The 15,824-nt window shown below is 35.1% G+C and overlaps 1 protein-coding gene across 1 annotated transcript in view; it reads right to left on the bottom strand.

Annotated features, from left to right (window-relative positions):
- Positions 1-8,240: 8,240 nt before the first annotated feature.
- The window catches only part of dlgap4b (discs, large homolog-associated protein 4b), a gene marked incomplete at its 5' end in the record, with an annotated part of 49,865 nt that continues 42,281 nt past the window's right edge, over positions 8,241-15,824 (bottom strand). The window contains 3 exons of the mRNA XM_079841140.1: positions 8,241-9,237; positions 12,393-12,548; positions 15,074-15,165. Coding sequence (XP_079697266.1) covers positions 9,019-9,237; positions 12,393-12,548; positions 15,074-15,165 — 467 coding nt within the window. The 3' untranslated portion in view covers positions 8,241-9,018. The remainder of the gene's footprint in view (positions 9,238-12,392; positions 12,549-15,073; positions 15,166-15,824) is intronic.

The following is a 15,824-nucleotide window of genomic DNA, read 5'->3' as shown; positions in this document are numbered from 1 at the left end:
CAATCAAAGTTTTTACTATTATTATTAATTTATAACATTTACATTTAGTCATTTAGCAGACGCTTTTATCCAAAGCGACTTACAAATGAGGGCAATAGAAGCAACTAGAGCAGTCAAGGGCAACAATATGCAAGTGCTGTAACAAGTCTCAGTTTATCTAGCACAGAACAGATTATTATTATTTTTTTATTTTTTTATACATTAGACAGACAGAAAATGAATAGAATGATTATAAATAGATAGGATCCTGTGTGTTTGTATTAATGGATCAAGTGTTGACGAAAATGGCTTTATAGTTTGAAAACGTCTTTCAATCTTCCAATTTAATTGTGCAGTGATTTTCTAATTTAAAGTTTGTTTTTATTTTATATGGATGTTGATGTGTGTATTCTATCAAATAGATTTATTGTTAAAGCTGCACTATAAAAAAAGATCAATAAGTTATAGATCAATAAGTTATGACAACATGTGTTTTTACATTACTTTAACTCATCAAGTTTATAATTTTGTTTAAAGTTATACAAGATTCAACAAATTTTTAAAGACAGTTTAATGTAATTTAAGTTGAAATTACTTAAACATCCAAGTTGATTGTACTTATTATTATTATTTTTTATAATAATCTTATAAAATGTCTTCTAACACTGCAATATCTTATGCAGTATGTGCATTAGACACTTTATATGTGCATTTAAAACATTTATAATATATATTACTATCTTAATTGGTTTAATTTTTGCATTCATTTTTGTATTCTTTGCTGAATTTCATTTTAATGAATCAAATATAATATATATATTTTAATATAAATAAAATATGCATCTTATGACTTTTAAAAACTTTTTTTCCCAGCTATATAACTGTGTAAACAAAATCCAAATTAATCTATAACGTAATTTACAATTAATTTAAAGTTAACTTTTTATTATAAAATATTTAAATATAAAATAAAATGTATTTTATAATTTTGACAATTTTTTGGTTAGCCATCTCCCCATTTTTGGTTAGCATTATGTCAGCTGTAAGATAAAATTAAATTCATTGTAAATTAGCATTTTTTTATGTAATATGTAATATTAGCCTACTATTTAACATTTCTATCCAATATAAGCCTACTAAATGGTGTACCCCATAGCAGGGGTTTTCAAACTGGGGTCCGGGGACCTCCAAGGGTCCTCCAGAAGGTTCTAAGGGGTCCCCAGAAAAATTCAGAGAATGAAAAAACAAAGCAAAAATAGATCAAGTGTACCAAACATTTTTTCTTGCAGTGTTTGCTTTGTATCTTTCTAGTGCGTTTTTCTCATAGTCCCCTTAATCTTGCTCACTGGGGTTGTAAGGCAGTATTCTTAACACAGCATGTAAGCTACTTACATACATTTATTGTGCAAGTTGCTTATTCAAATCATTTTTAAATGAACATGTTCTTCTTCATGTTTATACAGCCAACATTAAGTAAAGCCAGTTTGGATGTTTGGAAACAATATGTTGTATTTATAATGTCACACTTACTATTTATCTAACAGATTAAAATGTTTTTTCATATATAAAAATATATAGATGGATTGAAGGGGGTCCCTCATAAAAGGTTCATCATATTTGGGGGTCCTTGGCATCATAAAGTTTGAAAACCCCTGCCCCATAGAATCAAAGCTGTGCTGTTTATAAAGGGAAGTTGTTTATTATAGAGTTAGTTCTGAACCAATGACTGTATATCTCACACCTGGTGGACCTAAACGTCCTAAAGTTAAAATATATTCATTTCACACGGACCATTATGTTTCTGAGTAACAAAGTGCTTCTCAATAACAAAGTGTAACAGTGCTGTTGGATGAGAAAGGTCTTTTCATAAATGCAGTTTTTACAGGAAACGGTTCAGTGTTTGTTTGCATACAGATCAGATTTGTAATGTACTTTCTCAACGCCTGTGGCAAATCTCGCTCTTTCATATGCAGGAATGCGCAGTTCACAGGCACAGAAAACAGAACGACATTCCCTTAAACTCTGAAAAGAAGTGCTCATATTTCACCTCTTGGAAATCTTGGATTGTTTCCCATTTCAACCAGGAAATAAAAAAATTTAATAAAAAAAATAATATTTTTTATTATCATGTACAATATATTTTACAATATTTGTATCATATATTTTTTTATTATTTATATTAAATATATATGGATTATGAACTGACATTGAGTGCACTCTTTCATAATTTTCTGTATGTATATATATATATAGGCCTATATACAGTGAGGAAAATAAGTATTTGAACACCCTGCTATTTTGCAAGTTCTCCCACTTAGAAATCATGGAGGGGTCTGAAATTGTCATCGTAGGTGCATGTCCACTTTGAGAGACATAATCTAAAAAAAAAAAAATTCCAGAAATCACAATGTATGATTTTTAACTATTTATTTGTATGATACAGCTGCAAATAAGTATTTGAACACCTGAGAAAATCAATGTTAATATTTGGTACTGTAGCTTTTGTTTGCAATTACAGAGGTCAAACGTTTCCTGTAGTTTTTCACCAGGTTTGCACACACTGCAGGAGGGATTTTGGCCCACTCCTCCACACAGATCTTCTCTAGATCCGTCAGGTTTCTGGCCTGTCGCTGAGAAACACGGAGTTTGAGCTCCCTCCAAAGATTCTCTATTGGGTTTGGGTCTGGAGACTGGCTAGGCCACGCCAGAACCTTGATATGCTTCTTACAGAGCCACTCCTTGGTTATCCTGGCTGTGTGCTTCAGGTCATTGTCATGTTGGCAGACCCAGCCCCGACCCATCTTCAATGCTCTAACTGAGGGAAGGAGGCTGTTCCCCAAAATCTCGCAATACATGGCCCCGGTCATCCTCTCCTTAATACAGTGCAGTCGCCCTGTCCCATGTGCAGAAAAACACCCCCAAAGCATGATGCTACCACCCCCATGCTTCACAGTAGGGATGGTGTTCTTGGGATGGTACTCATCATTCTTCTTCCTCCAAATACGTTTAGTTGAATTATGACCAAAAAGTTATATTTTGGTCTCATCTGACCACATGACTTTCTCCCATGACTCCTCTGGATCATCCAAATGGTCATTGGGCAAACTTAAGACGGGCCTGGACATGTGCTGGTTTAAGCAGGGGAACCTTCTGTGCCATGCATGATTTCAAACCTTAGTGTCTTAGTGTATTACCAACAGTAACCTTGGAAACGGTGGTCCCAGCTCTTTTCAGGTCATTGACCAGCTCCTCCCGTGTAGTTCTGGGCTGAATTCTCACCTTTCTTAGGATCATTGAGACCCCACGAGGTGAGATCTTGCATGGAGCCCCAGTCCGAGGGAGATTGACAGTCATGTTTAGCTTCTTCCATTTTCTAATGATTGCTCCAACAGTGGACCTTTTTTCACCAAGCTGCTTGGCAATTTCCCCGTAGCCCTTTCCAGCCTTGTGGAGGTGTGCAATTTTGTCTCTAGTGTCTTTGGACAGCTCTTTGGTCTTGGCCATGTTAGTAGTTGGATTCTTACTGATTGTATGGGGTGGACAGGTGACTTTATGCAGCTAACGACCTCAAACAGGTGCATCTAATTTAGGATAATAAATGGAGTGGAGGTGGACATTTTAAAGGCAGACTAACAGGTCTTTGAGGGTCAGAATTCTAGCTGATAGACAGGTGTTCAAATACTTATTTGCAGCTGTATTATACAAATAAATAGTTATAAAATCATACATTGTGATTTCTGGATTTTTTTTTGTTGATTATGTCTCTCACAGTGGACATGCACCTACGATGACAATTTCAGACCCCTCCATGATTTCTAAGTGGGAGAACTTGCAAAATAAAAACAAGAACTTGCAAAAAAACTTATTTTCCTCACTATATATATATATATATATATATATATATATATATATATATATATATATATATATATATATATATGTGTATTAGTGATGGGAAAAAATGTATCGCGATTAATTGCATTCAAAATAAAAGTTTGTGTTTACATAATATATGTGTGTACTGTATATGAATATTATGTATATATAAATACACAGCATGTATATGTTTAAGAAATATTTGCATGTATATACTGTATATATAATTTATCTTATGTATAAATATATAATTAAAACTATATATATTTTTTATAAAAATATAACATTTTTCTTAAACATATACATGCATGTGTGTGTATTTATTATTTTGGATGCGATTATTCACTGTAATGTGATTATTTTTCCCCAGCACTTTTAATAAATATAAATATATATATAAATAAATGTATATATATCACACACACACACACACACACACACTGAGAAAGAATAAAGAATAAGTAGAATAAAGAGTCATAAACACATTTGAACTTAACTCTTGATTTACTGTATTTCTTACTAAACAAAAGACCCTGACATACACAGCCTAAACTTCATACAGCATTAGACATATTCAACAAATTCTAGTCAGTAAAATATGTGCTTGTTTCATAAAATATTGATTATCAATCTTTATAATAATAATAATAATCTTAAATCTTGTTGCTACAAACTCTTGCATTTAGATGATTTATTCGTTGACGACCCCCCCAAAAACTCTAGTAAAACACAGCTGAAGAAAGAGAGGGCTGATTGACGTCTCGCCCTGGATGAGAGATCATAACCTGACCGCTGCTGTGTTTCACCACTGGTCAGTCACTTCACAGGTGTAGAAAACAGTTTATCTAGTATCCAAGCAGCAGGAACAGAGAGGGGCCAAACACAAACCCCTGTGTCGCACACGAGTTTCTCAAAAACGCGTCTGCTGTTCAAGTCCAGGTGTCAAGTCCAGTCCACAATGCTGTTTTTTTTCCAAATGTAATCCACAAGAGTTTTATCGTCGTCCTCAGGGAAGCCCACAAACATGATCGAGATCACATGTGAACGTACAGCGAGACAACAGGAGAAATAAAACATCTGTGAAAGCACTGAAACACTACAGTGAAAAACACAGGTTGTCAGGTGGACAATTTCAAGACATTCAACTGATATAAGGACGTTCTCATAGAAAAAGATTGATCCAAGAAAAATAAATGATCAGAAGATGGTATCTATAGAGTGAATAGTAGAATAAAAATCAGACAAATGAGTTTAGTGTATTTTTGCCTGTTGGAGTTGGTTGATTTGTCTGTAGTTGTCAGTGTCTGTGTGCTTGAAACATTCGGGCTGCAGGAGCGTCTGTCTCCATCTGAAACACTCCAGCACGTCAAACTACCATCAGAAACATCTCGTCACTGAATCCCTGTTGTGTAGAGACAGATAGTGCTGACAGGAACTGAAGACTCAAAACTCAATGTTAGACTTAGGCATTTGGTGAACAATTGCTCATGAATAAATAAAATTAAATAAAAATAGCTACCGACCATTTTTCATGGGGGGTTCTTATTTTTTTTTTAAATGTATGTTTACTTTAAATTTTCTTGTACGTCCCATTACTTTCAACATTGATTCTCGTTACTCTAATGCAGTTTTTCCCTGCAAATTTACTGTAATAAAATAAATACAAAAGAACTACCATGACATATAATGACATTAAATATAGAATATATAGTACTTATTTAAATCCTACGTATGATTCACGGTAGTATTTTTGTGCTACCTACGCTGATTTAATTGGAGAAATAGTGTCAAAAGCTGGTAAAATATTAATAAATCGGGTTTCCCACAAGATTTGTGTTCCTGATATATCAAACTTGAGTTTACCAAACAAAGGATGAGACTACTGAATTATTCATGCACATGATCCTGGTCCATTATTCCGGATGAACTGGTTTTCGGGGCTGTCAGACGTTTAAACAGCTGAATATAAGTGGACTGTCTGACGTTCAGCAGGCGTCAATGACTCAACCCACACCAAATGGAGGGAACGACTGGGAGAGGCTGGAAACTGAAGAGATGCAATTCACACCATCAGCGGCTCGCCAATCACTGAGCTGTTAGTGTTAGTGGACGGGCAGTTTGGGGGATACTTGTGGCCTTTTGGTCACTGAATTCAGAGCTGCAAACGGAAGAGCATCTGAGTTCATGAGCGTGTATGTGATGAAAGATGATCAATAGTTTGGGGTCAGCATGATTTTTATAATTTTTTATCAGTTTCAAACTGATGCTGTTCTTTTGAACTTTATATTCATCAAATAATCATGATAAAATGTTTTGAACATTGATCAAATGTTTCTTTAGCAGCAAATCATATTAGAATGATTTCTGAAGGATCATGTGACACTGAAGACTAGAGCAGGGGTTTTCAAACTTTATGATGCCAAGGACTCCCAAATATGATGAACCTTTATGAGGGACCCCCTTCCTAAAATCCATCTATTTTTATGTATGGAAAAAACAAAAAACAAACAAAAAAAAAACATTTGAACTGTTAGATAAATAGTAAGTGTGACATTATAAATACAACATATTGTTTCCCAACTTAAATTGGCTATTAATGTTGGATGTATAACATTTTCAATTAAACATTATTTGTATAAGCAACTTTCAAAATAAATGTATGCAAGCAGTGTACGTAGTGTGTTAAGAAAAATACCTTACAACCCCAGTGAGCGAGATAAAGGGGACTAAAAAGTGAGAAAAACTCAATTCTCACACAATTCTGGAAAGTGTGTATATGGCAAGAAAGGAGCGAAACATTTAGAAACGAAACAGTTAGAATATTCGGTAGATTTTATCCATTTTTGCTTAGTCTTTTTATTCTCCGAAATTTTCTGGGGACCCCTTAGAACCTTCTGGAGGACCCCTCCAGTTTGAAAACCCCTGGATTAGAGTAATGATGCTGAATATTCAGGTTTGAGGAATAAATTACAGTTTACTATATTATATATATATATATATATATATATATATATATATATATATATATATATATATATATATATATATATATATATATATATATATATATATATATATATATATATTCACAAAGAAAACAAATTTTTAATTGCGGTAATATTCCACAATATTACTGTATCAAATACATGCAGCCTTGGCGAGCAGAAGAGACCTTTTTCAAAAATATAAAAAAAATTCTTACTGGTCCCAAACTTTTGGTAGTGGAAAGAATTATGAAAAGTGCAGTAAATTGGAAACAGATGGCAGAACATAATAAGCTCGGATAATAAATAAAATGGCAGTACTATTAGAATATATTACGATACCTTCATTTTCAGTTTTATCAAAAATGGCTGTTCATATTTGAACTCATAGTCCAAATTGAGTCACATTTTAGCCCTGACATCAAATGTGTATTAGTTCATTACAGTAAAGTCTGATGTCATTTATCCAAATTATTCACTGGACATTTTAAACTAGACGTGAAAAGGGTGCAATGATATGACAAGAGGTACTCGCATAGATTTGTGGAGTTTTGAAGGAGAATCTGAATTATCGTATTTAGCTCATTACTTAAAACAGAGCGACTGTCCACTATCACACTGTCCAAAACTGACCATAGAGCATCGCAACACTACATGTTTTAGGGAGTGCGGACTAATTGTGATATTAATAGAATCTGCTATTGCTACAAGGGTCGTATAGTTACCCACAATAATGATTCACAGGCACTTCATTCAATAAAAGATAAGGTTGCATTGTTTTTTCTAAAGGGGCTATATGTAGAACTCAGAAACCCTTGTTATTAGCGACACCTGTGGCCGTTAAGTGAACTGCAGCCAGCGACTTCCTGCCCGTGCGCACACTCGGAGACTGAACGTGATTCAAGCCTCCGAAGGTTGAAGAAGTTGGCGCGAATCGATAAGCTGTTAATGAACATTACGACTCTGTCCACTGCTGAGAGCGACGGTTATGAATATGTGTCCTCTCAGTAACAAAATAAACACACAATAAAAATAACAGCGGTGAGAAAATCGCATTTAAGAAAGCATCTGATCATAGGGATGTGGATATGTTTGGACCAGATCTGAGACTCACCAGATCATGAGGTCATTCAAATGACACCGTTATGATAGTTTGATTATAAAGTATGTTTGAGACTATATTGATGTGAGAATATATAATGTGAGACACATTAACGTTGAAGTACTGAATGGCTCTTATCTTATCGGCATTATCCTGAACATTGTAAGCATTCATTTCACGTGTGAAGGGAAGAGAGGTTCTCGGGAGCGGAAAAAAACGTCCCGAGTTCTTCACATAAAAATCAATCTACAGGCTTTCATAGACAACCTAGGAAGTCGGAGAAGGTCTCGTTTTTTTTAAGTTTCGTTACAAGCCGCTTACACACGAGCAATAAAAAAAGTCATTACATGAAATTCTTCCATATAGCCCCTTTAAAGCAAAGCAGGAATAACAAAGAATATCAGGGCTGAGAACCTGAACAAACTCATGGAAACTCGACAACCGTGAGACTTCAGGACCTGAGATGGAGACATGACTGAGGTACAACAGCTTTCATTTGATATACCACAATGCATGACTTGTAAACATCAAAACAAATGAAACAGGAAATGGAAGAGCGCCCTCTGCTTGACCTGAAACACACTGACATTAGATCTGGAGCGTGTTTATCAGCGTTCACCCCCGACTGGAGAAAAGCCTTTCACTCTGTTCCATAAGGGACGAGGAGCATCACCGGCTGAAGGAAGAGATGAAGAAGAACGGAACCGAAGCGTATAACAGGAAGACGTCGATTTCAGCGGGGAAAGACGCAAGCGCTGGGTGACGGACGTGTGTTTCTACTTATCCAAAATATTAGCACATTTAAAACAATTTAGGACAATAATCATTATCAATACCAGTTTCTCAATGTTAATTATCATATCAATAATTATATTAATGATTGCAACTAATAGGATTGTTTGTGAGGATTTCCTTGGCAGTCCCAAAAAAAAGTGTTCTGTTCCCACTGCTTCATTTCCATCTCCCTCTCTCACCTCCGTATTATTAAATGTTGCCGTCAACAGACAAAAGCAGCTTTTCATATAGTGTGATGCCAGAGCCCTTGATCTTGGCGCGGTGTGCATCTTTCCCGTTTCATCAGAGTCGCGTCTGGGCCTCTGGAACGTAGATCTCGATGCTGTCGGCGCTCTCGGTGGCCGAGTTCTGTTTGACGGACTGAGCTCTCTTGGCCGCCATGAGCCTCTTGCGAGCCTCCTGTCTTTGTTTGTCCACGGCGTCGTTGCTCTTCTCGCGGCCCAGAACCGGCTTACTCTTCCCAGGTTTCTTGGGCACCGGAGGAGCCTGTTTCTGGTTCTCCTGATCGCCACGCGGCCGGAAAGATCAGAGATGAAGAAACATGAGAAACGTATTCTTAACGCACACGTTTCACAAGTACTACAATTTTCGTTAATTGACATAAAGCTGCAATAAAATATAAATATTAGATGAAAAAGCTAAAGTACTAAATTACTAAAACTAAAAACCAGTACACTAAGAAATACTTTTAAAAATTCATGACAGGACATTTAAAATGTTACAAAAGATTTCAAATAAATGCTGTTATTTTGAACTTCCTATTCTTCAAAGAATCCTGAAAAAAATGTTTCATGGTTTAAATTTAGCAGCACAACTGTTTACAAGATTGATTATAATCATAAATATTTCTTGAGCAGCAAATCATAATACTAGAATGATATATGAAGGATCATGTGACACTGAAGACTGACATAATGATGCCGAAAATACAGCTTTGATCACAGGAATGAATTACATTTTACATAGAAAACAGTTAACAGTTATTCAAACATTAAAAAAACATTGCTAACTTTTAACCGATAGTGTAAATGAAATATATATATATATATATATATATATATATATATATATATATATATATATATATATATATATATATATATATATATATATATATATATATATATATATATATATATTTATTTTTATTCAACAGTGGTTTACTGAAAAAAATTGTGTCCATCCTTAAATTAATTCAATTATAACTAAAAGTTTCTTAAAGATAATGCTGTAAACTATATAGGGAGCCCTTACTTAGCCTACACGTTAATATTAAAGATTAACAACAGAGCCCAAACTATTAGCCTAAATTCAGTTGCTACTTATTTTTAGCTTAAGCTTCACATAAGGCAGTTTTTGCATTAACTTCTAAATTGTGATAATTTTTTTTCTCCAATTCGTTGTTGAAATATAATCATTTATACACAGTGGCTGTCATTTTCATGACATATTTATTTAAACATACATTAAATAAACAAGACATCACTAACAGGTTAAATAGAATATAATGAATATAACGGCTAATATAGTGCATATATTTAGCGAAAGAGTTGATCTCTCTTGTGAACTCACAGCTGTGGACACTGAATGACTGAGGTAAATGTGATGCTACGTGACATTGTTTACAAGCTGTTTTATTGTCTTTCCACCATTGAAACACAGATTGAGCGATTGCACGACATATGATACATTTCTGTAAGTTGTATTGTATCCTCAACATACCATAAGAGATGTTATTTTATGTTTATTCCTTAGGAAGAGATGATCGCGTTCACTCGTACAGCGCCTATAGTCACATCACATTAAAGAGCGTCAAAACTGCATTTATCGTTTTATTTTGTGTGGGAACTCGTATTGAAGTGTGTTCCGCGCTTACAACAAGTCGACTGTTAAATGTTAAAGAATGCACTTGGAAACACGTGTGCACCGAACCGAAAGCCCTGTACCAAAACGAATATGTGTACCGTTACACCCCTAATAATATATATATATATATATATATATATATATATATATATATATATATATATATATATATATATATATATATATATATATATATATATATATATATATATATATATATATACACACACACACACACACACACACACACACACACACATACATACATACATACATACATATACACAAATGACAAAAGCATAAAGTCACTAAAGCTTTAAAGGGATACTTCACCGCTGGGAAGATGAATATGTATTTAAATTGGGTCATTTATGTAGTAGAAATGTGAAATTATTTTAGAAGTTGGTGCCTTCTAGACTTAGAAAAGCCAGAAAATTTATTTTTGGCTCATATGGATGAAAGACAACAACTCCCAGAATGCACTTGCTTCGCTGCCCTACGAGGCCACACCCACCGGTTACATCACTTGCCCACCGCCCCACTGTCGTTTTGATTTTTATAGTAATAAAATCATTTAGTTCAGTTAGAGAACAGACACTACAATTAAAAACTGAACGTGTCTGCTCAATACACTGTGAGCCGAACGGGAGTCGCCGAACGAGAGTCTCCGCACAAATGCAGCAGGAGTCAGTGGGGAGATTATTGACAAGATGATCACGGAAGATTTGGCTTCAAAACGAAATGTAAAAGCGTCTATTTAAAGGGATAGTTCACCCAAAAATGAAAATTCTGTCATCATTTACTCACCCTCAAGTTGTTCCAAACCTGTATGAGTTTCTTTGTTCTGCTGAACACATAAGATGATATTTAGAAGAATGTTTGTGACCAAGCAGATAGAGCAACCATTGACTACCATAGTATTTTTTCCCCCTACTATGGTAGTCAATGGTTGCTCTATCTGCTTGGTTACAAAAAATTTTCTAAATGTCTTCTTTTGTGTTCAGCAGAACAAAGAAACTCATACAGGTTTGGAACAACTTGAGGGTGAGTTAATGATGACAGAATTTTCCTTTTTGGGTGAACTATCCCTTTAAGTGAGTTTATCATTGTACTGTTGTGTTTTTCATTAAGAATAATAGGTTAATAAACCCACAATTCAAGCAACCCGCCCCGAATTGGCGCTAATTCTAAACCGAAACTAGAATGAGCACGGCCGCCCGGCATTCATTCACGGCTGCACAGTCATTCACGGTGCGTGTCCAGTCTGGCGCGTTTTCAGTTCATGCCTATGTAAGCTTAACTTTCATAGGAATTCATTGAGAACACTCACTTTGCTCCGCACCGCTCCGTTATGAATGTCCATGCGGCCATCTGTGTCTTACATTCAGTGAGTGAGATCCCACCCCTATGGGCGGGTTGAAAACATGCGGAACTAACTCCTACTACTGGCTGTAGTTTTTAGCCTCTGGCCAAAAAAGCCTCCGATGACGCAAAATGACGATATTTGAGGCTTTTTTCCAGACATAAAATACATGAATCTCTTGTCTCAGTGGGATATGAGGGTGGGGGATCATTTGAATATACTACCAGGTTTCTACTGATACAAAGCTTAATGCTAATCGCTGAAGTAACCCTTTAACTAAAATGAAAATAAAATGGAAAATACAAAAAGCTAATTCAAACAAATTTACAAATACTATAATAGTGAGAATACTGACATTAACAGTTTGCAAATGACAATACACACTTATTTCTATACCTGCTGATGGTTTCATTAGTTGTGTTTGTACCTGCTTCTCAGGTGAGTCTCCGTTTAGCTTCCAGTCGTTTGATTTGAGATGATAAAGTTCGTCAAACTTGAGGCTGATGTCTTCTATCGAGAGCTGCAGAAGATCCCAAAACCCGGCCAGATCTTGAGCCGTGGGTCTTGGGTTTGCGTTCACATTCTGCAAAGACAGCAAAAAAAGTTTTATATTGAATATGAAATAATTCACACAAGCACTTCTTCCCATTGTCCACAAGAGGGCGGCACATCTCAAGAGATGAGGTCATGTTGATCATGTGATACACTGCATGTGTGGCACTCTTGCCATTTTCTGATTGTGATTGATTACTAATGCTAAACTTCAGCCAGAACAGATGTTGTATTTACGTTGATTAACAAAAACAGACCAATATACAGAACTTTTAAAGAGCCTCATTAATAAAACACAAGCAAAAAGATGTATATTGCTCATAAAATCAATCTTACATTAATTGTTGCACTGAATTGACAAGATACAGTAAGAGCAGTTTTATTAATAATATCCACAGATTTATTCTGCTCAATATGTAGGGATATTATAGTTAACTAAAACCATAAAAAACAAGATTTTCGTTACTTGAAATAAAATGAACGTAAATTAAAACTGAAATAAAAATGTATAAAAACATTAAGATAAAAATGTCAAAAACATTCAACAAAATGACTAAAACTTGAACTAAAATTAAAATGAAACTGGAGAATATAACAATAAAAACATTTAAATTATCAATAAAAACTAAAACAGTATCTCAATGATGCTAAAATAAAGGCCCGTCCACACCAATGATAACTATAACAATAACTATTGTCCAAATGATGCAGTTTTCTCGCATGTCTCTTTAAATGCTCAAGCTTTTTAAAGCAGGATGGATTCTGATTGGCTGTCAATGTTTTTTTTGTTCAACAGCTGGAAAAAAATCAAAAAGTGATTCCAACAATATAATTTCTCTGTGCCGTTATGGTTATAGTTGTGTAATATACTATTCTTTTATATTTAAAACGATTATTAGAACTATATCTTTATGGTTATAATTATCATCCTTGTGTGAACGGGCCTTCACACTAGCCTGGCTCCACCCTCCTACGCACTTCCGCTCAATTTTTATTTTACTTCAGTACTCCGTCTGGGATTGTGGAATATTCTCTGGTCAAATTTTAACCGGTCCAATCAGCGAACAGAGGGAGTGGCTGAGAACGATGACGTTGATGTCGTGCGCTAGTTTGAGATGACATACATCACGACCAAACGTTAGCGATTGGTTATGGCAGATCCAGAGTGGCTCTGGGCAGATTCAATAGTTTTAAACTTCAACAGAGTTCCCGCCTTCAAGAAGTAAACGCTTGTCAATGGAGAGTGGCCAAACTCTCTGTACAAATGAAATGTACGAGAGTCCGGTAGGACCAAGCTACCTTCACACTGCTTCGGTCTCAGTAAATAATTCTGTCCACTAAAAACGTGTGTAAAACATTTAATGTTCCACTGCATTTGTGTCATGTTAAACAGTGGTAATTTCGTTGACGAATAATTTGTCATAATTTTTGTCAACAACCTTTTTTCACTGACGAAAACGAGACTATAACTAAATAAAAACTAGTGTTGGATGACAAAAACTATGACGAAAATCAACTGTCATTTTCATCAACAAATAAAAACGAGACGAAAATGTTAACGAGGGACGATTAGGGAAGAGATCCAGTCAGAACTGATATATCCGGTGTAACTGATGCACACATTTGATTTGAACGTGCTGATCGGCTGGAAAACACGGCGCTGTTGCGCGCTCTACAGATCCACGCATCCCCAATACAGCGCTTCACGGCGGCTTACAATCAATGAATAGCGCACATTTATGCCAGGCAATTGTTTATGAACTAATGCTGATGAGTAATGACAATGTTTAGTTTACGATGTTTATATAGTAATATGTTTTAGACGGTTGTTACAATGCATATTTTGTATCATCTGAACTTGAATGAGCTCCTGCAACTGCAACAGAGGCGCAGACATTTCAAAATAAGAGTCCCGGTGTATTTCGAGCTTTTTTATAATTAAAAGTCACGCATTATATATTCGTTTTTGGTTACACAATAAACTGTATTTAATTGAATTCCAATTTATTTCATAGTCAGGAGGAAAGACCAGTATTTGACACATATTCAATAAAGTATCAGGGTTATAATAGTTAACTAAAACCTTTAAAAAAAAATCTTCATTACTTGAAATTAAATAAATGTTAACTGAAATAAAAAATAATAAAAAAAACTTATTTGAAGCTTTAGCTTAACCTGATATGGCCTACTAACTAAAACAGAAATACAAAAGTTATAAAAACTATATAGCTGTTTTTAAAAAAACAAGCAAAAAAGTGAATTGAGCTCTCTTTCGTGTATTTTTAATGTAAAAAACTAAATGATGTCAAAATGTCAGTTCAAGTGACAGTCGGTTATGTAAGGCTTTAATGCTTAATGTATTACAACTAATTCGATTTTAGGAGACTAAATCTACTGTAGATTTAGTCGACTAAAACTAAAAACAATTCAGGTGACTAAAATAGGACTAAAACTAAATGGCATTTTAGTCCAAATTTTGATTTAGTTTTAGTCATAGTCTTTTCTGTCAAAATTAAAAAAACTGATGTTAAACATGAACTACTGTGATGGACCTACCAGGTTTTGATCACACAGGCCTCTGAACTGCTGGAACTTCTGGGACATGAGGAGCTGAGCGCTGCCCACCGCGCTACGGACCTTCCCCAACACTACAGACAGAGAGAGAGAGAAAGAGAGAGAGAGACAGCAGAGACAGTAGAGATCTGTAAGTGTTGAGAGAAAGACCTGACGAAAACTAATGAACTAAAACAGGCTTATCAAACCAAGACTGTGAAAAACGAACGGTAGAATCACTAGAGCTACCCAAAACACATTTAATTAACCTAATTAATGAGGCACTTCATTAAGAAAATGAAGCTTCATTAAGCTTGTGTGCCACTTTAAAAGGGCTAACTAATTAACTGAGCAGCATTTAATAGTATATAAATAATATTGATAATAGTATTTATTATGCTGCGTTCACACCAAACGCGAATTGAGCGTCAAAATCGCGTCTACCGCGTCTAGTTTCACGCGCGTACATTTTGAATGCATTCGCGCGTCAGCAGAGAATTGGACGCGCGTAGAAATCGAGCACTGGAAGCGAAATTGACGCGCGTTCAAGGCACTCCAGGAGAAATGTGTCATAAAACACCACTCTGCCTCTTTTCATTTTCATTAAACATATATATTAAGCATTAATAGCCACACAAATGTGGTCCAGGCAACTCCTACATTATCTTCACTGCATGTATGTTTAAATATCCTTAAAATATAAAGTTATGAAACTTCTCTTTGCCCTCAGTCAAAACGATTTGGCAGACAACAA

The sequence above is a fragment of the Gobio gobio genome, assembly GCF_949357685.1.
Source record: "Gobio gobio genome assembly, chromosome: 17".
NCBI lineage: Eukaryota > Metazoa > Chordata > Actinopteri > Cypriniformes > Gobionidae > Gobio > Gobio gobio.
Note: the sequence above shows the minus strand (reverse complement) of the source record. Positions and strands in the feature narration are given on the sequence as shown.